Raw genomic sequence first — 24,468 nt, 5'->3', positions numbered from 1 at the left:
AAAAATATGTCTCTAAAAACCTAGCCTGGTGATAGGAGATGGATGGAGAGGAGTTGCTTAGGTGAGAGGTGTGCTGCGAAGAGAAAGGAGAACAAAGACAGAATCATTTTGGCAGGCTGAAGGGAAGCTAGGAGATTCCAGCGCTGCACTGCTGTGGGGAAGAAGCCACCATTAAGATGGCCACACTGTAAGATCTGGACACCCTTCCTCCAAATCCAGGTGTAAATATGTGAATAAATCAAAGGAACACTGGCTCCTGGAACCCCCTGGAATATTACTACCACTCTGCAGAGATTGGGGGTGGTGTCCAACCTGTGTAACAGTATCTTGGAACTCTGATAATGCGTCTTGCTTGCCTAGATGGGGAGGATGGAAAGGGAGATGCGAGCCAATTAAAATGTGTTGCTCCACCCACTTTTGCTTCTGGCTCCTCCTACCTCTGGTATGTGGACTCTGGGATGAAATGTGATCCTCAGGCTGAAAAGGACCCCTTCACTTAATGGACTGAGCCAGGATGTCATAGGAGCCTCGTTTCTCAGACTCTCCAGCAGCAATGGAGGAGACATTCCTCCATTAGGGCAAACTCAAGCCCTAACTCAAGTTTGCTGAGTGTTATGTACTGAGTTGAATAGGATCCAAACTGCAGCAGTCTGATTGGTCCTAGAACAATAGGATCCAAAAGGCAGCAGTCTGATTGGTCCTAGAACAATAGGATTCAGAATGCAGCAGTATGATTGGTCCTAGAACAATGCAGTAGTATGATTGGTTGGCAGGAACCACCCAATCATGCTCCAGATAGAAGTGAATCCACAACCTGATTGGCTTACAGTAGAATTCCGGAATTAGCCAGTCATGTGCAGCCCATTGTGTAAATAACGTATATAAGGCAGATACTTTGAGGGGACTTTCATTCATTCCTCCTCACCACTATGAGCTGAATAAAGAGCATGAAATCACTTTGCGACTCTGAGTATATTTCACTGAGACATTCCATGTGAGCCCCTTACAAGGCCCTGGGCATCATATATTACTGAGTAAGTTTCCTAGTGTGCCCACTGAGTTCAGGCTTCCCCTAATTTCGTCCTTAATAAACTGCTTCCACCACCTATTCAGGCCTTCCTAATGCTTTCATGGAGAATGCTTAGAAAAAGCTATACCTTGTTCTGAAAAGCCGCAGAGAAAAGCAATGGGGAAGCTATGCTGATTACAAGATGAGCCTGGGGAACTCTTCCAAAACTCATGCTGAGTTTCTTTTTTAAATCTCTCCCTCCGCTTCTTTCTTACTTCATTTCTTCCTTTGTACTCTATTCCTATGAAAATCACTTCCCTCTAGGATTTCTGCTCTTCCTTATTATTATTATTTTGTAAACTTGTCTTTTCCTTCAACCTTTTTACCACACTACAATAATTATTGACATCAGATTCAGTTTAACTTAGGTTACAAAAAGTGGTAAATGTTTCTAAATATACGTATAGAAACACAAAGTTGGCTTGCGGGTCGGTTCACCTGGTGGAAAAGAAATGAACAAAGTGTTTGGGAATGCTTCCTCCCAAGGTGAGGGGCGTGACCTAGCTAAGCCTGACAGCACAGCTTACTCTGTGGTCTTAACCTCTTCATGCATTAATTAGAGTTAAACATGTTGGTTATATGAGGCTGATTTATCCCACAAGTGCATTCAGGATGATAAACTAGTGTTTCTCACGAGGATGGCTGAAAGCTGGCCACATTCTTTTGGTAGGTTCTGCTGTTTCCCAATATACTGTTGCTCAGCTGTCTTAATAGAATGGACCCATTTACTAGAATGAGTCACGCATTCATTTTTAATGCTCTGCCTTCCTTGGTGGCAACAGAGTTGCCTCCCGGTGCTCTGCAATCTTCATCTGCCACAAGAACTGCTAATTAAGAATGGAAAGTACAGTCCATGTTTCATAGAGATATACTAGACTGCAAGGATATTGCAGATTATAAGCATGTTCATTATATATATATATATATATATATATATATATATATATATATATAAACCAACCCCTGAACACACTTGCATTTACTAGCTTACAGTGGAATGTTTTGCTTTCTCCAGGCTTATTGTCCTTTCATCTGTAATGGCACGTACTTGTAACGCTCTTTGGTGAAAATATCCCTTGAGTTTGCCCTAAACTCTGCTTGGTCATTCTTAACAGGTGGTTTCCCACAAGGAGAGCTTCAGCCCTGTAGGTTTTATAGTCAACTTCCTAATTTAGCAAAGAGACAGTAGGAGCTTGTAAGGCTGACAGCATCTGGCCTGAAGAAGGTTCTTTTGCCCGGTTCATTTGATGAGCAGGTGACAGCCAGCCAGCCAGCCAGGCTTCTCTCTTTGCTATGCTGCACCACTGCAGGAGAGGCTGTGCTCAGCTGGCAAGCAGATTAATCTTTTTATTAGGGAATGTTTTGATGACAAAGCAAAGTACAGGCACTGAAGCAGAACAGACCATTCCTGTGGAAACTGGGTGCAAGAAGAGGGTGTTTTGACAAGTAATTGTGAGGACTAGCATATAGCAAGGCATGTGAGTCCTTTCCAGAGAAGGTTGGAGTCCAGTTAAGGAATGTCGAAGGGCCATGAGAGTGTCTTGCCCTGAAGCAATACTTGTCTGGAGTTTGGGGCTTGGCAAATGAATGCTAATAGTTCAGCAATTTGTTCCATGGCTAGAAAATGAAATGGACAGACAGCAGACCTCTGAGCTGAGGATGCTGCAATTTAGGTGCCTATGATAAACACCTAGATTCCAGTTTGAGCTGGACTGAAAAAGAGACATGGAAAGCTAAATTAGGGCTCTGTGGACATTTTAGGGTGTTGGCTGTGGGAGCATTGGGCACTGGCTGTCTGTTAGCACGTTTAAGCTGTTCCTCCATCTATGCTCAGACTGTATATTTGTAAATAAGCACAACAGCAAAATGCTCTGAAGCCTTCAGTGGCCTTTCAAAGGAAACCACTCCTGGGTCAAGTGGAACTTTTCAACTCCTGGAGAAGTGGGGCGAGCTTAACAGTATTATTACTTATTAACGGTGGGCATTAGTGTCATATCTGAGAGCGGTAGATAAAACTCTTCCGCCAGAAATAAGCACTGTTACAATATTAAAATGGGACCTTGCTCTCAAGATTGCATGCCAAGGTTAAAAAGACCCCACATACAAGCTGGAATGAAGCAGACTGTGGTACCATGCTATTATTCATTGCTAGGCGGGAAGTAGGTTTATCTCTTCAGAGACCTTGGTAGGGATGTCACCTTTTAGTGATGTCCTGCTTTTACAAATGAGTTAGATCAGGCAGCCTGGAAATGGGAGTGTGATTACGCAGCAGCTGCTGTGTCTCTTCAGCATGGCAAAACCAATCCAGATTGGTGCTGTTTACATGTAGGCAAGCCAACGCAACACAGAGGTTAATGAATTATTGAGCACCTCTCTTAAATTGGCTGGGGCATAATTAACTTTACTCTTTAAAGTGCTGGGTCCAGGGGGGAAGCTCGCAATGTGCAGGGAAAAGGGGGGGGATGCCATTTTTCACAACACTATGTGGCAGATTGAGAAGCAGGGGAGGAGTGGGAAAACAAAGATAAATTGAGTGAGATAACCTCGTTGTAGATACACTTGAAGAATAACGGCAGGTAGGGAAGCATGGAAGTAAGAAAAACTAAAAGCTACCATCTTCATTCATCTCCCACACTCACACTCAAACACACCCCAACTGAGTCCCATATTACAACCTGTTTACTTTGTTTCAGGAAATTCAATGGGTGCCATTTTGTCTGATCTCATCTATAATGTTCTTCCCCTTCCATTTGTATAGTCCCGTTCTGTGTCCATTCTTGGTCACTCTACATCAGTGATGGCCAAACTCCAGCTGTTTTGGGACTACAATTCCCATCATCCTTGACCACTGGTCCTGTTAGATAGGGATGATGGGAGTTGTAGTCCCAAAACAGCTGGAGGGCCAAGTTTGGCCATCACTTCTCTACAGTGACCAAGGGAAATTTGGAAACTAGCCTTTCTGTAGAAGCTGACTGCTTAACAACTACCTAATGGGTGAAATTGATCCTGCTACTGTCTGTCTCATAACCTGCCTCACTGGGTTGTTGTGCTGATAAAGGGGAGGGAATGGACCACATGTGTCACCCTGAAGACCTCAGAGGAAAAGAATGGCCCAGTGAAATAGTGAACTCAGAAAAGTCTATCTGAATTGATCCTCAGCCTTAAGAAAGCTTTTGGCACCTGATCACTACACCAACATCAGACATGAAAACAGCATGTCTATTTGTTAGATTACTTTAGAATGATAAGGTGAGATAGGTTCTTAAAGCAAACAAAGTGGCCAACCCTATTAAAAATAGTAACTACATAATTTCAGTACAGAAACAGGTAAAATAACAGAAAACAAGCAACAAATAGCAAACACAAAATAGCAGATAAAATGCCACATGTAATTAGTAATTATTTATGTAGTACATATTTACTGCCCCCTCCTCTTTCTAGGCAAGATTATCCTCTTAGTTCGGAAACATCAAAGAAACAAACCAGCTGAAACAAATCACCGAAGCATGTTCAGAGATTTCTGACTCCCACTCCACACACACACACACACACACACACACACACTGTGTTATTTGTGCTGCAACTTTCCTTATACCTGTGTGGTGGCAATCAGTAATGCAACCCTATGGCCAGGGAGAAGGGAGCACCTTTTAGGCATTTGAGGTAAGCCATATTTACTGACCCAGAAAACGATGCCTAGGTTACTTGTTGCAAACAAAAGATGTGCAATCTGATAGAAAGAAGAGGGTTGTGGTGGTTTTTCTATAGCTAGATGAAATGCCACTTTGAGTTACTCTGCTACCCAAAGCTCTTATTTTATTGTTGGCTGATGCTGGTAATTCTTCTCCGTGCTGCTTGTCTTTTGTGTTTGTCCTTTGATCTCCACCACCTCTCTTGTGGCTCTCGCTGTTTAGTCTTGATGCACACAACACACAAAACATTTGCTTGCTTCATTTTCTTGGGGTTTTTTTTTGTTTTGTTTTGTTTTGCTCCTTTGTGACAGTTGGCATTCACATTTTCTTCCTGTATGGTATTTGCTGTTTATCTCATGTGTTATCCTGGCGGAGTTCACAGATGATGAGCCCACATGAGGACCGTCTCTTTAGTCACTTTCAAAGTTTAGTCAGAGTTGGCTGAGCTTTTTTTGCCCAGTGGCTGCTGATCAACCCTCGGGGGGGGGTGTCACATGCCAGTGATGGATGTGGTCATCCTACACTCTATTATTATTACAGTGGTACCTCGGGTTAAGAACTTAATTCGTTCTGGAGGTCCATTCTTAACCTGAAACTGTTCTTAACCTGAGGTACCACTTTAGCTAATAGGGCCTCCTGCTGCAGCCGCGCCACCAGAGCACAATTTCTGTTCTCATCCTGAAGCAAAGTTCTTAACCTGAGGTATTATTTTTGGGTTAGCAGAGTCTGTAACCTGAAGCGTCTGTAACCCAAGGTACCACTGTATTGTTATTATTATTACCCATCCTTTTTTGCCTGATGTGATTCAAGGCAGCTTGCACACACACACACACACATGCACGCACGCACACACACACCTCAGCTGATTCAAGCTGGTTCGCTTGTATGCTTACCTTTCAGCCTTGTGCAGTGGTGTAGTGTAGGCTGCCAGTGCCCAGGGTCACACAGAGGGGTGGGTGGGAAGGAGGGAAATGGATAGAGTATGCATGCTCATTCAACTGCCTAACTGCGGCACCCAGGACATTGCAACCTCAGAGATGAGAAAAGAAGAGTCATTCCATTGTCTGGAGAGGTCTTTTCCTAGTTTGCATGGAGAAGCCATTTTCAATGGAGCCCAGAGACGGAAGCATGCAGCTGAATTGAGGCAGCACCGGGTGTTGAAATTTTGTGCCCCCTAACAATGTTGCACCCAGGGCAACCATCCCTGTGGCACCCGCACGCACACACACACACGCACACACACACCATGCTACACCACTGGTCTTGTAGACTGCTCTTTTGTGATTGACATCATACCTTGGCATTACTTCCAGGTCTATGTTTTTAATGGGAAGCAACTTTGAAATCTCTTGTGATGAGCCAATATTTGTCCAATAACTGTCGATTGACAAGGAGGCATTACAAAATGTGCCTATCTAGTGGCCTCCACTTTAAGCTGGTTGCTTCCTAATGTAAAGGTAGTGGATCAGGGACTCAGTACATGGTCCGTGGTAAATGCCTAAATGAATTTTTCTTTGGCTGTTGCTCATGTAAATGTGCAAATTTTTCCTCCCTTAAAAGAAAAACTTCTTCACTTTTTTATAATCTGCTCCAAAAACTTCCCTGACCCCTCTGCTTCTCCTCTCTCTCTCAGGCATTGGCTGATACGCTCTGATATAGCTGCAGAGTTTATTTGCAGGCAGAAATATGGAAGCCCCTCTGCCTGTCTTTGGCATGAATGAACAGGCATGCCTGGACAGCTCTAAGATGGATATCTGGCTGCTAAGGAGAGCTTCATGTTTAAATTGATGAGCCAGGTTGATGAGCAATTTCATGTTAAATTTAGCCACTTCATCATGTCCTGTGTCTCACAGGCTTTTAACTCACACCTTTTGGAACAGTTTCAAAGTCTTTCAATGAAAACAGATAGGTTATGCGTGTTGCTTGTGTATGTGATGAGTCTGAGAGTCAATTGCATTCCAATTTTGTAAGGGCCATGTGAAGATAAAAGCATCAAAACTGATAAAAGCTACTGAAATGAGTTGAACGGAAACAGTGCTCCGTCTGTACATAACCATTGAAGTGTTTTCCGTACAGTTATTTCAGTATATCTTTGCTTACTTGAAGCCTGCATTTCCCAGACGCAGATATCAATTTAGCAATAGGAAGAACACCCACACAGCACTATCTTCCAAAGTGCTCGAAATACCCTCATTTAAATTAGCGGGAGGTGATCTGCAGACTTGAGGCAGCAGCGATCAATTGCATTGATGAGCCTTCTTCCTGCAAGATGCGTTGGTAATTGGGAGGAAAATACATGTTAGGAGTTTGCTGGAGATAAGTCTCAAAGCTAAAGCAAGTCTCACTTATCTCTTGAACATGTGTTACCACAGCTGCTCGTTTAAAACTGGCATAGAGTTTAATATTCAGGGCAGATGGGATTGCGGGGGGGGGCAGGAATTGTTGGCACTGGACTTGTTTGCACTATTCTTACTGGGCAAGGATTCATTATTTCCCCTCCCCATCATATTTTGGATAATTAGGACAAGACATACCGTTTTGGAGGCTTTCAGGGACTTCCTAGCCAAGTGCCAAGGGAGACAAGAAATGGCCTTTTCCCAAGGATCTATTTTTTATCATGCATGTGTTCTTGAAGGACAGTGGGCTAGCCACAAAATTTATATTTGCTCTAAATAATAATAATAATAATTATAATCATAATACCCCACCCATTTGGCTGGGTTTCCCCATCCACTCCCATTATATTGTCTTTAAATCTGTGTACCCCAGCAAAATAATATGTTTTTAATGTGCATACAATTGCTTGTGCACATGCTGCTCAAATAAAATATCTTGAGTTGCCTGTTCACAAATTTCTGACTCCCTGTGAGGGAAAGAAGCATCTCTCAACATCTCTTAACCCCCTACATGCATATAATTTATTTATTTTTAAAAAGGAAGCAGGGATTGGTAGAGGAAAGGGAGCTGGCACAGTCATAGGTCATGATCCGAAAGGCTGCATAGCAAGGCCTCCATGAACGATGTGGCTTCTGAGTCTCCTCCCAGCAGATCCTTCATCTGCTTGACAAGCCATTTTTAAAGCTCAGAACTTTCCTCCCACACTCCTCTTTTAGCATCTCCTCAGGGCATATCTATGCTAAAGAGCCAATCTGCATATTCAGAATGAGGTGGTGGGTAGAGTGATGTGGTAGAATTCTGGGCTGTACCACTTCAGACTGCAGGTGAGTGTGGGTGGGTGTCATGTTTTTGAATGCTTTTGGTTGGGGGAGGGGGAAAACATGCTAAACTTCTCTCCCTGATGTAACTACTTTGCCACATTGCAATCAGTATTTTTATTTGGAAAGGTTTACCATAGACCCAGAGTGAGTTCTTTTTTAATGTGAACAAGGATTCAAAAAGAATAACCCCTCTACTGAGGTGGTATAGTCTAGAATGCTCCCATGTCAGTAGGGATGGAGGAGAAAATCAATTTGGTTTCTGTTTAAAGGCAAACCTAGCTAATTCATATTTTCTGAAACATTTCAGGAAGCAAAAACAGCCATCCTTCAAATTACCTGAATTTTGCAATGCAGTTCACCAGCCAAGTAACATGTACAAAAATGCAAGTGCTAGGATCAAGTATGCCTAAAAATGTATACATTAGTGAAACTAACATACAAAAAAAAATTCATTATGTTACAAAAAATTATTGGGCAAAATTGCATTCAAATATGTATCAGGAGAAATTTGCACCAAGTTGCTGATGAATTTTCATGAGGGTTGTTTTAAAATTTCACAAACGTATGTGGAAATGTGCAGAACTGAAGATTGGAAAAATTAGAAATGGATAAAAAGCATAAGTCACAGATGTACCCATCCCTGCATGTCAGTCTTGCACCTCATTCTGTATAATGGGTATGACAGCTGGTGAAGCAGTGGTTTCTTCTCCTGACAACTGTATTTCTTTGAGATATGAACCTGTAACATAATTCTCAATATCCTTGACAAAACTTCCATTCTCAGATTGGAGAGGGGGACACCCATCTTTCCCCCCTCCACCTCTTTCCCCCTTTTCTTCCTAATGTCTCAACAAATGAAACTGATTTGTAAAAATGTTACATTGGGGGTGGGGGGAATATGAGAGAGAGACATTGCACATACTTTTGTAAATCAATAAAATCTTTCATAAATAAATAAATAAAAAGAATGGGGGCAGTAGGATAAAACTATTACATTAGCATAACAACCCTATAGCCATGGAAGGGTTTTGAAGGTTTGTTCTCTTTTTAAAAAAATATTTTTGTTGATTTCCAAAAACTAAAATTGAGCCACCTTGAGTATACATACATAGTAGAATCCACCTACAGACAAAAATGATAGAATTCCTGATAAAGAGTCAGACTAGATCTCAGCAAATGATCGAATTATAATAAAAGAGTTGTTCCTAGATTTGTATGATTATTATGGGTCAGTATAGCCCCTACAAAGGGAGGCATGGGTCTTGGGAGGGCCTGAGAATTGTGAGTCCTAATTAATAAAGGGAAACATTTAAAACCACACTTCCTAGCCAATCTTTATTCGCTTCGCCTCTCACCACCCGCCTGTGTTGTGTAAGATGTCTGGACAGGACTGTAACCCAGACATTATTGAACCATGATTGCCATTACTGTGTACCATGTACTATTATTATACATGACTACCATTGTTTAGCAATGACCATCCAAGCCCCCACCAGTAAAAAAATAAACAAGGCAAGTTATTTATCCTTAACTGTCGGATTAAGGTCACTTTCCAGAGCTTGCAGTGCTAAGCAAAGGGCAAGCAACAGGAATTAGTCAGTAGTTTCCCCAAGACAGTGTGAGGAGGTGCTGTGAGGTTGTGTGAGGGAGCGACTCACACATAAGGAAGTCTCTCTAAATTGCTGCCGCCTCCTTCATCAGGAACTCCAGGCTGGCATGTGTAAAGTAGAAGCTCATTATTTTGGGGAAAATCTGGACAAGCCAGATGAACGTCTCCTATAATAAGCTATTAGCATATTTGAGAGTTTCCAAATAAATTTAAAACACAAAACAGTGGCTGCTGAGAACCTGTTCTCCTTTAATTAACCTTCTGACCTGGATTTGCATTGCTTCTGCGTGCAGCACTAAGGAACAGGAAAAGCGTCCTGGGAATGCAGCTTCGCTCTATGCTTATGCAAGTGCTATTAAAGGTTTTAAAAGGAACTCAATTCATTGCAAATTTACCAGGGCATGTTTCCCTTGGTGTGGAAGATAAATCAAACAGCTACCTTTTTGGAAGGGAGGAGAAATCCATCCAATTTATAATTTTATTTTCTTTGGGGTGCTGAGCACTTAGACCAGGCTTCCTCAAGCTCGGCCCTCCAGTTGTTTTTGGCCTACAACTCCCATGATCCCTAGTAGCAGAACCAGTGGTCAGGAATGATGGGAATTGCAGTCTCAAAACATCTGGAGGGCCGAAGTTGAGGAAGCCTGACTTAGACTCATAGAAGACTTACACAGAAGCATGCAGAAGACTTATGTGGAACTACTAAAGGGATGGTATTACTCAGAGTAGACCCACTGAAATGACAGGCTCTAACTTAGTTGTGCTCATTAATTTTAACGAGTCCACACTGAGTAAAACTTAGTTGAATACCACCCAAGCTATCCAAGCAACGTTTAGTCAGGCTCCATATTAAGCAAATTACATGTGTCAAAGAGTTGTGTTGGGATGTCTAAATGTCAGATCAGGTCTGCAACAGAAATGAAAACCGGCTTCATATTTTGTCAGTACAGGACATTGCAAAGGGGCTGTTGTTGAGAAAGAGAAAGAAACCTCTAAAAGCAAGTTTCTCAGCACCCTTTACAGAATAACAGTTCTTAGGATTGTTTTGAGGAGACCAGTGTTGTTTTGCATAATACTAAAACTGCTACTCATAATCCATCTTTGAGAAGATTAACATGCCACACATGGGGAGTTATCTCATTTTCACAGCAACCATGTGAGGTAGGTTGGGCTGGCAGATAGTGACCGGCCCAAGGTCTCCCAATGCCAGTGTGGTGTAGTGGTTAAGAGTGGTAGATTCATAATCTGGGGAACTGGGTTCGCATCTCCACTCCTCCACATGCAGCTGCTGGGTGACCTTGGGCTAGTCACACTTCTTTGAAGTCTCTCAGCCCCACTCACCTCACAGAGTGTTTGTTGTGGGGGAGGAAGGGAAAGGAGAATGTTAGCTACTTTGAGACTCCTTCGGGTAGTGATAAAGTGGGATATCAAATCCAAACTCTTCTTCTCTTCTTCTTCAATGCTTTTCATGGATACCGCTCAACTGCCCTAATTAAATTGGGACATCCTGTTTGGGGGCCCTGAGCTCTCACACGAAAGCATGGCACTCAAAAACATGTGACAACACAGGGCCCCAAACACATGTGTTTTGGGCCTCCGTACTTTCACACAGGTCACATGACTTGCCTGAGAACACAGCTCAGAAGACGTGCATCACAGTTTTTGGCCTGTGCTTGCTGAAGGGTATGTTCACTGCCAGTACTGAACTAAATGGGGCAAGGCCGTCTCCTATGGTCCTATGGTCTGGTCATGACATCTGTCCACCACTCCATTGGGGAAATCAATAGAATTAGAGGATATCCAAGTGTTCTTTTGTCGGAAATATTGTGGCGCTGCCCATTTGGAAAGCGATATTATGAACAGAGCTCTTGCTCAACAGCTAAGGGCGAAAACTTAAATGAGATTTGCATAGACGATTAACCGCCTTTCCCTTCCGTTGCTTACCCTCCAGGATGAAGATGCTGCTCGCGACAGCCGGTTTAACTTCGGCGGCTATGGGATGGGTCACTGCCTCCAGGTGAAAGATGGCGCTGCCATCAAAGCCACACCTCCCAACCCGCCCCTGCCCCCGCCCCCGCCGCCAAAGGATTCCGATTCCATCAAAAAGAGGTTTGTGGACCGTGCCAAAAGGATCGACACCATATCCCGAGCGGCCTTCCCGCTGGCCTTTCTCATCTTCAATATATTTTACTGGATTACGTACAAAATTATACGCCACGAGGATATACACAACGATTAGAGACGTTTCTGTCTGAGCTGGGACCTTCTAGCCAAAGTGACTCTCTTGTAAATAAAGAGTGAAATGTCTTTCCTGTCATTGACTGAGGGTTTTGTTTTCTGTGGTACTAAAGAGAAAGGGCGGGGTTAGAAGAGGAAGAAAAACAGAAAGGAAAGTTTCGGTAACAATTGCACAAAATGAGATACTGTGGGATCACCAAACGAGGATTTGCCCTGATTTCCTCCTCTTGCTGCGTGGTCCTTCCAGACTCTTGCCAAGATCAAGCAAACCTAAATGGGGCCATTTTCCCTCTCTCCAACCCCCCCCCCCCAGTGTCTCTAAGCTGTATTTAAGAAATACTTTAAAGCATCTACCATGGGACTGTCTGTAATGGCTGCACTGCAATGAGTTTAAAGAGGACCAAACTTTTTTCAGGGTAACGCTGCCTTTCTATATGAAACAAGTCTAAGCTACATTCCATTAATGTCTGTAGTTAATGATTTGCCCAGAAGTCCCTTTGTGGATTGTAAATTATTTCTACTAACAGGGCATGGGGGGTGTCAAGGGGGACGATTTATACTTTAATATCCTTGTGGGTGTGCATTTTAATATTCCTGCTTTCCTAGAACTGTAGTTTTTGAGGTCCAACTTGTGTAGGGTGTGGTTAATTTCATAGTGTCCACTTGTAGAAACAACCTGAGAAATGGCTGGTTTTATTTTGGTTCTAAGACAGTGCACTTATTTCATTTCATTTCATTTTTGCCTGGTTATTACTATATTTTTTATTATTGATGACATTCAGCATAAGGTGCCAAAACTGTAATTTGACCTATCGTATTTCCCTGTATTGCACTGTTGATTAAGAACTTGTTTCCTGACCTAGCTCAGTTTAGCATTGACTTTCTATTGCTGCTCTCATTGTAGCTGCGAGTTGATAGCTCTGTAGGTAAACACGACTCGTTTACAGACCTCTAATTTATATCTTTACTATAAAAAAGAAAGAAAGAAAAAAGTGGCTATCATTTTAAATATCATTGACTTATCTGAAGAATTTTAAAAACTGTACTGTGATTTTCATAACCTGTTAACCTTTTGGTGCCAGAGCTATGTGGTCCAAATCCTTGCTATGTGTTCTAAAGTAGAAATAAAAAGAAAACAAAAACCAAACAAAAAAATGAGGTATTTTTGCTTACATGGGTGGCAGGAGTGAAACCTGGAAGATTTTTTTATTTTAATCTTGTTTTTTTAAGTTGCATTTCAATCAACTTGTTTTTATTATCGTTGTTAGCTGCCCTGACCCCGGTCTTGGCTGGGGAGGGCGGGGTATAAAGAAAATTTATTATTATTATTATTATTATTAATTTTTATTTTTTTAAAGCTTTGCTATTTCCCATTTTCTGCAAAAGGGTTTACTGCAAAAAAATTAAAATGTATTATTGATTGGGGGGGGCATATTTTCCTTTTATGGCTGCTAGTTCTTGTTGCAAGAAAAAACCCAACCTACAAACTGAACTATTATGGTTGCTTCCAGATGACCTATTTTATTGAGAAGTAATTCTGACTTGTTTGCACAGAGTTTATGAAGACACTCAATGCTGTCCACTGTTTACTGAGCATTCTTCTTTATTTGTTTGCAGAGAAGTTATATGGTTCCCTGCAAATCAGTTGCTATCCCACACTTTCTAGGGCATTTTACCATCACTTTCCTTGCTGAAAAAAGTATTTTTGTTTGCTTTTTGAATTACATTTGTTGCACAATACTGCCAAAGTTTATTAAAGCAGCCCTGTTTAGGGAAGTTTTTAATATTTAATGCTGTGTTGTTTTTAACACTTGATTGGAAGGCTCCCAGAGTGGCTGGGGAAACTCAGCCAGATGGGCGGGGTATAAATAATAAATTATTATTATTATTATAAATCCATTTAAATTAGGCAAATCTACATTTCCAAGTATGTGACTGAATTGCTCCTGCAATTTAGTGATCATCTGAAAGCTACCTTGGGGCAGAGGGAGTAAGGCCACTTCTAGGCTGTTGCTATTTTGAGGGATGATTAAATCACACACCAACAAATTAAGGTTGCAGAATTAAAGTGGATTTGTTGCTCTTGCAACAAACCGATTTAAAAACAATAACCCAACTCTTTGCTGTAAGGAAGGTGACAGGAATATGCACTGGAAATTGTGTTGTAACATTTGCTTGACGGAACATCATGTAATTTCCCTGCAAACAAATGAGAACGAATGCTCAATAAGCAGCAGACATCCTATTACCTCCACATAAACTTTCTGCAGACATGTCAGAATAAATGCTTAATAAGGAGGGTGTGTCTGGAAGCTACCCAAGTCTCTGGGAATCCCAGGTAAGTGCATATATATGGGTTTTATACTGATGAAATTACCAGAGAAGATTCACAAACAATTAGAATTATAGCTGTTTAAAATCTTTTATTTCCTGAAAGATCCTCCATTATTACAAAGCAAGGATCAGCAATGATTCCCTTTAGTACTACTTGTATTTTTTGTTCAATATTTATTAACATCTTGTTTCCGTGCTCTTATCTTATAAGCTACCATTGCCATCTGTTACAAGAAATGAAATGAATTATCAGCCAAATCACAACAATGCTTTCATTTCAAATGAAATTCCTTCCTTAATCTTAAGCATTCTTTTTTTCCCACTTGGAAAATTAATAGTTAATTTTTAGTTAATGCATCTATTTATCAAATCGTTTTAACAGAACCATGCTAACATTCTTTTGTAGCTGGGTGATGTTTGTCTCCAAAGAGAAACATGGAGATTGAGCAAGAATTATGTAGTACTGTATGGTTCTTTTTCCCCAAAAGGTGTAGAGAATGCCTGGAACTGGCACCAGAGGTCAAAATGGCTGAGCACCTGCCAAGGTGCCACCTCACAGAAAAGATCCCACCACTGAGAGCATCTGAGTCCTGCTGCTTCTTCTCCCTGATGTTTATTGTTTGGCCCAGAAGGGATTGTGGAAGTGAATAGCAATGGCAGAAATGACAATGAGCGACAGCTGCCCTCTGCTTCAAGTGTTGGCACATGCTAGGCTTGTGCAATCTACTTTATTTATATCTTCTTCTTCTTTTGTTACTATAATCCCAAGGTCAACTAATGGGAAACAGGTGAAAAACATTGACTCAGGAGGCAGAACATACTGGAAGAATTCAGGACAAGGTGCCTATGATCCCCAAAGTAGCAAACGATGCTATTGGATGATAAAACTTACCATTCCTGACCATTTGTCGTGATTCCTTGGGCTGATGGGAGATGGACTCTGAAAACAGATGCCGAGCCTTTGTTTTCTCTCAAACAATTTTTGTTTCAGGAGGAAGTGCTCTGTCACTGGGCTGCAGCCCTTCCCCTTCTTTTCTCTGGCAGAACTTGTGCTATTCAGGGCTTCAGAATAGGCAGAAATTCAACAGGGCAGGAGTTGTTCACTTTGGAAAATGCCAGCTATGCTTTACATTTGCCCAGAGTCTTGTTATTAGCTGAAAAGGGAAATGTTAAGGGGAAGTCAGCTCCTTGGAGGCAACAAAACAGTACAAGTGCACCTGACAGAATTGACCTTAAGAAGGAAGGAGGAGAAAAAACAACCTCACAAACCAATGGCTACTCAGTCAGCAGCAGCATCTCTCTCAGAAAACTGTAGTGCTCCAACAAAATGTGAACAGCAAAGTGAATGTCCTGCTATCAGCAGCTATCAATCAAGGTCTCTCAGAGAAAGCTTCCGGAGTGAAGACTCAACCTATTACCAGAAAACAGCAACCAAATTGAAGCCGATATTGAAGCATCTATGCTAATGCTCTGTATTCTAAGGAATACAGAGATAGAATCAAAGAGGAATGAGATTTCATGATCTGTCTCATAGGTATCTCCTTAATTTATTAAATCTGATAGGAAAAGGATAGAGCTGAATAATCCAATTTCCTCTCTCCAAAAATTCTGCCTGACTTGTTGGCATTCATAGTAAATAAATATTTATTTCCTTTTCTAAACAAAATAGATATGGTTTCGACAAAATAAAGCAAAAATAAAGCAGTATTCAGTGATCCTGAGAACACAAGCCTGCTTCTATAACTGTAGTGCCTCTGCTAGACCCTTTTGGGAATCTAAAGATTAGTCACGACACAAGGCATTGTGCGACATCAGCATGATGACCTCTTGCTTTGGACAGGACTTAAAATGTGTTTTTCGCGTCATTCCAAAAAATAAAACGTTCCAATGGTTCTCCTGTGAAATTTGGAAATGGTATTCATGGACTTGATTCGTGGCATGTGATTTCATTCACTTAGATCAAAATGCTGCGGAAAGGCGAGGTGGTTTCTCTAAGCCTATTTTCCTCCTGCACACAAGAGGCACAAGATCCCTGCCACAGCTTTTGCAACATGATTCAATTTCAGGGAGATTGTCCCTACCCTTCATCACGAAAGCAGGTCAAGTTTGTGAAGGCAAGCCTTGAGGCAGATCACACCTCCAACACCTTTCCCTTAATGCAACCAAGCCGAGCTGTTTAGCAATCCATCTGTAGCCTTGCTCATTTATGCTGACAATGCTTTTGACAGGGCTGCTTGGCTGTATGTTTGATGACAGCAGTTCAGCAGAGTTGGAGCGCTCCCCCATCATTTATAAAGTCAGGCGGGGATTGTATAGAAGCCGCTGCATGTATCAATAGTAATGGATGGCGTTGTATTAAAGGCCTTTCAGCTGGAAGAGACAAATACAGAGCGATGGTCTTGCAACAGGTAATCCATTAGGTGAAGGCCACTGGAATCAGTCTGCATGTGATAATTACAATGTGTACCTATAGGGACAGCTCTGGGCAGTCTTGAGTCTACCAGGTTCTTTTCCTTTAGGGGGGAAAAGGTAGAGTTATGCGCACTATATGAGCAGGAAAAATCTGGAACGCTGTTTTTTTTTTATAAATATTTTATTCGATTTTGCATAAAAGACGACAAAGCAAAACAAAAGCAACAAACAATACACAAACATAACATACTACAAACAACAGAAATAAAAACAATCTTATCTTCATATTGATCTTGCATTAACTTGCTTCTCTGACTTCCCCGAGTCTCCCTCCCCTGTATTCCAATTCATACAATTAAACAACAAATCCCTTCCCTCTGTCATAATTAACCTCCTTTCTGATTTGAATGTCTTAATATAGCTTATTCAATGCTTAGAACTTAAGATGTTGGGTCTTCTGATCCTTAAAATTTTACTCCAATAACCTTATACATTCAATCTGGTGTTATTTTAATATTCATTAATCTTGTAGTGTTTCTGTAAATAGTCTTTAAATTTCTTCCAATCTTCCTCCACCGTCTCTTCTCCCTGGTCTCTGATTCTGCCAGTCATTTCTGCGGATTCCATGTAGTCCATGACTTTCATCTGCCATTCCTCCAGCGTGGGTAATTCTTGTGTCTTCCAAGGATCTGGAACGCTGGTTTACAGGGGTGTCATCTGGCAAACGATGGAGAGGGAAGGCAGGACTGGTTGTGGTGCACAGATGATAAAGACAGAATTTCAGTAATGAAACAAACACTGGATATTTGGAATAAACAGGACTACAGCTGCACAAGCAGACCGATGAAACTTGTGGTTCAAGACAAAAAGAAATACTTCAGAAAAACATTCAGTCATGGTAAGTGATAACAGTCTCCCAAAGCTGAGAGGCAAAATGTCGATACACTATTTAGAAAATATAAGATAAGACAATAAGGCATAATATTGTGATAATTTTAATTTGTGGAATGTTGACATTTATTGGGGGAAGTCTTTGTGTTATCATTTACAATTCTCAAAGTGCGATAACAGTCAATTCCTCTTCCCAGGGAATTCTGGGAATTGTAACTCTGTGAGGGGAATAAGGGTCTCCTAACAACTCTCAGCACCTTTAGCAAACAGCACTTCCCAGGATTCCCACTCATGAATCTATCTGAACCTTATTCATTTATTAGACTCTTCTCTACCCCCCCTTTTTTTATGTGATGCTCCAAATATGGGTGAACAAATCTGTCCATTTTTGGTTCTCTCAGCTTCTCATTTTCACCCATGTTAAAATCAGTTATCCTCATTTCTGGTATATAGATAGATAGATAGATATTCCTTATGGAAATTTATCAGCATTTTAGTGTGGGTTTCCCTTAATAAACACGTTTTTCTACTATCTTAAACACAGAACATATTTGCTGCTGTTGCTGTCAGTTATGCCATAGCGGGTGGTAGATGCGGAGGCTCAGGCTTGATGACCTGCATCTGCACTAAAAGAGAGCCAAAATTGTCTCTGGCCTCTTCAGCAACCTCAGCTTTTGTATCTGAAGTCCATCAGGGCCCCACCCTCCCAGGCCAGGACCCACTCCCAAAATATATACATTTTTGCAAGGAATTGTCCCTAATAGAATGCATTTTGTATTTTATTTTCACTAATATATTCAAGTGTGGTGTAGTGGTTAAGAGCGGTAGACTCATAATCTGGTGAACTGGGTTTGATTCCCTGCTCCTCCACATGCAGCTGCTGGGTGACCTTGGGCTAGTCACACTTCTCTGAAGTCTCTCAGCCCCACGCACCTCACAGAGTGTTTGTTGTGGGGGAGGAAGGGAAAGGAGATTGTTAGCCGCTTTGAGACTCCTTCGGGTAGTGATAAAGCGGGATATCAAATCCAAACTCTTCTAATATATTCATTAATTTCCACACTTACCCCTAATATCTGCAAAAAAACCCACAACCCACTACTTGGCTGGAGAATTTTGCATTGCAAAATTCAGAAAAGTGTGAATTTTGAACAATTGCTGTGTTTTGGTTCACGTATTGTTTCAGAAAGTGCAATTTTCTAAGTTTGCCTTTAAATCCCCCCTCATCCCAACTCCAGATTAGTATTCTAGCACGTGAGAGGGCAGCGTGTTTCTCCTTTACCCCATCCTACCTCTGTCTTTGATACGCAAGGTCAAGCAAGCTACTGAATAGTGATAGCCAAAGCAAATAAAATGCAAATAAACCAAAAGCTCAAGCAGGAAATAAAACAGAATAGTCAGGAAAGAAATCCATATCCTTTTTCTCACCCCCCTCCCAATTGAGCTAAAACATTTTAGAATAACGGATGTCTTTTTTAAAAAAAATACCATTCCAGTAAAGACTGTTAAGCACAATGACCTTTACACGGCAATGACAAGCATTACTGGGACTTCCTAGCATTTGATCAAATGGAAGAAACTTTTGGCTAATGTAATATGAGTGAGAGAATCTGATTACCAAAGATGAAGACGTCTCAAGGGAAAGAAAAAAAAAGAGAGGATGCCATGTCCAGTCTATGGGCTCCTCCCAAACAACTTTTTTTTTATTGAGCCTTCATCCTGATTTACTTCCACAAAGCTCATGCGGAGGTTAGACTATGTCTGATTTGCTTGTTTGGTAGTTGTATGTCTTCCCATTAATATTCACTATTATAATATTCATAATATTCAACCCACACTTTTCACTTCATTTCCCCACATAGCAGCATCAAAAGAGCTCAGTTCTTATTTCAAGAAGGGGGTAGGGGTTTGTTGCACCAGGCCAGCGTTGACAGAGCACTTTAATCTCCCTTAATTGCGCAAATTTACATTGCCTGTATATCCTTGAATCTCTCTGGCAAAATGCTGCCTTAAGGCGGCTTAGGATCAAAAGGAGAGTGTTGAGCAAGGGCTTGAATCAGCAACCTTTTTAATTTTTGAAAACTGTTGTGCCACAATCTGAGACTTGCTAAACAGGTACTGTGCCAGGCACAGGAATCCTGAATGGAGAAGGCTGCCACTGTGTGGTTAAGAATGCAGAGGGTGAAATCCCTGCGCTTTTTAACATCGCAAGCAAGAGTTGCGCATAGTCTCTTTCTCGTGGGAGAAAAATAAGAAAAGACGGCTCTTGCATCACTAAGTCCTTCTCCTAATCAAATTAACCCTTATGTAAGCAGAATTAACACACCGTCCCCATGAGGAGCAGATAAACCCACACAATTCTTCAAGGCTGCTGCTGCAAACAGGAGAACCAGATTCCCTCCGTAATAATCGGGAGCATAGGCTGTGATCCCACGTTCAGTTATGTGCACATAACATATGTCGAAACTAATGGGATTTACATCTATGGAACAGAGCATAACATTTCTTGTCAAATGATTTGTTTCCTGCTACAAGGAACAGACTGGAAAAACTGTCCCTCTGCTTATATGTTGAACCCAAGAGATTCCTAAATATTTTGTGGCATATCCCTGCCTGATTACCAGCTTCATCAGGAAGCAACATTAATATTTAAATGTCACATTTTGCTGCCTCATTTTAGTGCCAAAATTATTAATCCTGCCACAGTTTCAGTCTTGACATTTTTTCAGATCCCTTGATGAATTTCAGATTTATCGTCGGCCCCTGCAATATCTCCTCAATCAATTTTGTCACAGTTCATTTCGTGTCTGGCAACACAATTGCATCACGTGGCTTGTCCTCATTATATTAGTGGTGAACAGGAAGTTTAGCTCTTCCTCACCCCTGCCCTTCCATCTTGGCTTTTAGTTCAATTTTTCTAGATGGTTTTTGGCTTTGTTGAACGTCCTCCCATCAAATGTCAAGGAGAATAAGAACTATACAACTTTTAGAAGACTTCTAAAGGCAGCCCTGTATCAGAAAGTTTTTAACGTTTGACATTTTGTTACGTTTTTATATTCTGCTGGAAGCCGCCCAGAGTGGTTGGGCAAACCTAGTCAGATGAGCAGGGTATAGATAATACAGTGGTACCTCAGGTTACATATGCTTCAGATTACATACGCTTCAGGTTACAGACTCCGCTAACCCAGAAATATTACCTCAGGTTAAGAACTTTGCTTCAGGATGAGAACAGAAATCGTGCTCCGGCGGTGCGGCAGAGGCGGGAGGCCCTACTAGTGGTGCTTCAGGTTAAGAACAGTTTCAGGTTAAGAATGGACCTCTGGAACGAATTAAGTTCTTAACCTGAGGTACCACTGTAAAATTGTCATTATTATTACTGATTAGAATGATGGTATATGCAAAATGGGGGCAGGGAGTACCTTCAGCCAATTAAGTAGAGAGGCCTCATCTGCACTACACATTTAAAGCAGTGTTCCTCTGCTTTAACCAGTCATGGCTTTCCGCAAATAATCAAGAAAAGTGTAGTTTGTTAGGAGTGCAGAGAGCTGATAGGACTGGACACCCCTATTCCATAGTCTCCAGCTGTCTCCCAAATGCCAGGACCAAGTGTTTCAGGAGGTTATACTGTATTCATTCTGATTTGTTTGCAGTGAAGTTATACAGTGTCATGTGACACAATCATTGTCCCACACTTTCCCCTACATTTTTTTTATAAAGCTGGTTTATGAAATCTGCTTTCACAAGAGTTCCAAACACACTTTAATTGTTCAATCTGACTTTGCCAGTATGTGGTTAAACCCCACATACAAAATAGTGAGAGTCTGGACCAGTGGCTACATCATCTCCCTTTAAGCAAAGGAGCAGAATAATAATGGTGATTTTTTTAATCCAGCATCAATGCTCTAACATATCAAGAAAAAACAGGGGTTTCTGGGAAACGTTGGCAACATTAACTAATAACTGCCCTTCACTCTCCTCTTCCTGACCTACCTGGCTGATGTCTCTGAAAACGTTGCATCTTCTTCTTAGGTTTGAATCATCTCCTGGGATTGAATCTCGGAACAATCCACTTCATTTACCTCTGATCTCCTTATGGAAAAAGCCAAGAAGTGCTCCCCTGGGAACGATTACACTCATTCAGATTGGCTAATACACTGTAATGGATTACAAAGACAACTAAAGAACAGCTTAGATGTAAGGCTATTTACTAAATATCCCTCCCCGCCTTGCAAAAAAGAAAGAAAGAAATCAGATGTATTTGCTAACTAGGTGGCAGCCTTTCAGGTTTACACACAAATGCTGCCTCCCCAAAACCCTTTCTATTGTGATTACTTGTTGCTGTTTTTTCACCCTGTGTTGATTTGCAGAACCACAAACGTTCTTTTAAACTTATCTCTTTATCTTGTTTTATTTCTGTGCTACCAACTACATTCAGATATGATTAGCATTACGTTTATTCTATTCCACTGACATGGTGTTTCCCAAACTTGGGTCTCCAGCTTTTTTCAGACTACAATTCCCATCATCCCTGTCCACTGGTCCTGATAGCTAGGGATGATGGGAGTTGTAGTCTAAAAAAACCATGTAGAGGATGAACATTAGGGAAATGTTATACCGTATACGTGCAAGAATAAGTTGCTTCTGGGGCCCCTCTGAGATTGGTATGTGTTATTCAATTCAATCTGATGCTCATCCCATAAACTATTTTTCGTTTGTTTGTTTTTTTACAGACAGCGTGGGTATTTATCAGCAGTCAAGGCAAATGTCACAATGAAATGTTTCGGAAGCAGTAGCTGACTACATTTCAAAACATAATTGGCTCTTTGAATGTAGAGAAAGAGACGCCGAGGCTGTTTGCGCCGCACTTGGCTGTGCCAGAGAAGCAGATACCGGCCAGAATAAAGAACATTTGTAAAGCAAACAATGCTCAAGGGGAAAAGAAGAAAAGAAGAAAATGTACAAGGAAGCAGACAGACATGGGCAGCGTTATTCTCAAGGGCACAGCAGACATGTAATTATAAAAATGATAAAGTAAAATGCATTTACCCTGGCTTCATGTATTTTTTTCAGCATAGCTTTTAAACCTTGTTTAGGGTCCCTGGGTTGGTGGTGGTGCAAAATGTCTTCCCCACTGCAAAAACTCTGGCATAATTGATGGGCAACTTGGCTGTGGGTATCAAAAATGCATTCATCAATAAAATGAAAGCATTTACTTTTTTTCAAAAAATATTTGCTCAACTCCGCCTATGCATTCCTAAGTTATCTTTCTCATTTGTTAGTTAGGTTAAACTTTATCAGGTAAACCAGGGTGAATGCTCAATAAAAAAGTTGCCTTTAGGAGCCCTGAGTCACTTTGCAATTGTGGACCCATTGGTCCCTTCTGAACACCAGGTAGGGATGGATGAGAAATTTGGCAACTAGTGCACAACTAATGTGCCAACTAATGTGCACAAGAATGCATGTAATAGGGTAACATGGACATATATTAATGAAAATAGTGTTAGGCCTAGACGATGTTGAGTGTTGAACAAAAGAAAAATCAAATAGTACAGATTGTAAAGAATTGTCTTGGAAAATAACTGATATTTCATATATTGAACATGAAGGTTTTTGTCTATTTGCAATGAACCTATGCTCATCACTTCTAACTCCAATTTCAATGTTATTTTTGAACAATGTCCATGTTATTCTTTTCTAATGCACAGGTGTGAACAACGCGTCAAAGTAACAAATAGATGATTGTGTTATTCTCTCAGAAGAAATTATTAGTGCCATTTTCACTGTAAGTATAGCAAATGGCACCTCAGCACTTCCTCTCTATAGATAACTTCAATGTAATGCTATACTAAACCATGGTTTCCTGTTACAAAAACTACCTCACAAGCCTCCTGCTCTGCACTTCCCCCTCTTCTTCCACCTTGCATGTGAAAATTTTTTTGAAAGCTTTTACTTGAGAACTGACCAGTTTCCCTGTTATATCCAAACTCAACAAACGGTAGTTTTTCCTAACTATGGTTAGTTTATACAAACAAGGATCAAACCTGGTTTGTTAAGTAATCACACTTACAGCAACCCACAGTCTCTTGATTTCAGGAATCACAAGAAGGGTCCTCTGGTTAATTTTAAGTGAAAGCTTCCAATTTCCCTTCTGTGGATAGGGAGAAGGGGAGAAAGGAAGTCTGGAAGCCCAAATCTCATTCAGTCTCTTTTTCCCATAATGTTAAACCATGACATTCTAACCAGCCTTTCTGTGGAGAGCCTAAGATCACCAATGGGCACACAGCAAAGTGTTGTTGTTCTATCATGTCCATCGGAATCATTTATGACTGAAACAGGCTGTGTAGAGAGACAGCAGCTGCTTCTGCTGAATCATTCAGTCATCAAATGAACCTACCTTGAAAGAACAGGTGGTGACCATAAGCCTTCCAACACAGACGACCCCAGAATGAGGGAAAATATCCAGGTGGGAATGAGTGAAAAGAAAAGCACTTGTGGACCTTAGCTCCCACCGCTCTGAGTTTCTGGCCTACTCCACTTTTGGCAGACAGTTAATGGGATGGTTCTGGCTAACGTGAGCTTGGATGACTTTCTGGGCCTGGAGCAGATGGTACCTTCTGGGTACCTTCTAGATTTTGATACATTTTATTGTAGCCTCAGAGCAGGTCCAAAAACTGAGAATCGAATCAGCAGCCAACCGTTCCTGGGAGATGATGCATGGAAATAAATTGCTGCCTGATGCCTGAGGAGAGCGGCTATTGTTCTCTTTTGATCCCAACCTTGATTACAAAGGGTTCTCTCTAGCCTTTGCTCGTGTGATATTCCCATCAGCAGGCACTGCTTACTGAAGCTATGGATATGAAATTGTCTTATGGAGACAGCACACAATGGGGCTTCCCCCTCAAGAAACCACACATACTCATTCATGCTCAGCCAGTTCCAAAGTGCTCCTGGGCCCGTCGTGAGCATGGATTTGCAAAAGCGGAGGCAATTCCGATAATGCTGCCAACCCTC

General features: G+C 41.3%; 1 protein-coding gene and 2 long non-coding RNA genes across 15 annotated transcripts in view; 2 read left to right on the top strand and 1 right to left on the bottom strand.

Annotated features, from left to right (window-relative positions):
- Positions 1–13,022, top strand: part of GLRA2 (glycine receptor alpha 2) — a 112,876-nt gene extending 99,854 nt beyond the window's left edge. For 3 of the 13 annotated variants that reach the window (XM_083437468.1, XM_083437463.1, XM_083437462.1), the window contains exon 10: positions 11,537–13,017. In XM_083437468.1, the coding sequence (XP_083293594.1) occupies positions 11,537–11,824 (288 nt within the window). In that variant the 3' untranslated portion in view covers positions 11,825–13,017. Of the gene's footprint in view, positions 1–11,536 lie in introns of all 13 variants that reach the window. The other 10 variants (XM_083437465.1, XM_083437469.1, XM_083437467.1 and 7 more) reach the window with 8 other exon arrangements.
- Positions 6,824–15,305, bottom strand: LOC310676129. Its single transcript, XR_014510418.1, has 2 exons — positions 15,050–15,305; positions 6,824–7,023 (listed from the first exon to the last, which is right to left on the bottom strand). It is a non-coding gene; the product is annotated as an uncharacterized lncRNA (long non-coding RNA).
- A 1,051-nt stretch (positions 15,306–16,356) lies between these two features.
- LOC310676131 lies at positions 16,357–22,747 on the top strand. Its single transcript, XR_014510420.1, has 3 exons — positions 16,357–16,565; positions 21,487–21,651; positions 22,188–22,747. It is a non-coding gene; the product is annotated as an uncharacterized lncRNA (long non-coding RNA).
- Positions 22,748–24,468: the final 1,721 nt, after the last annotated feature.

This window comes from Podarcis tiliguerta (assembly GCF_965153285.1).
Source record: "Podarcis tiliguerta genome assembly, chromosome: 4".
Classification (NCBI taxonomy): Eukaryota; Metazoa; Chordata; class Lepidosauria; order Squamata; family Lacertidae; genus Podarcis; species Podarcis tiliguerta.
Note: the sequence above shows the minus strand (reverse complement) of the source record. Positions and strands in the feature narration are given on the sequence as shown.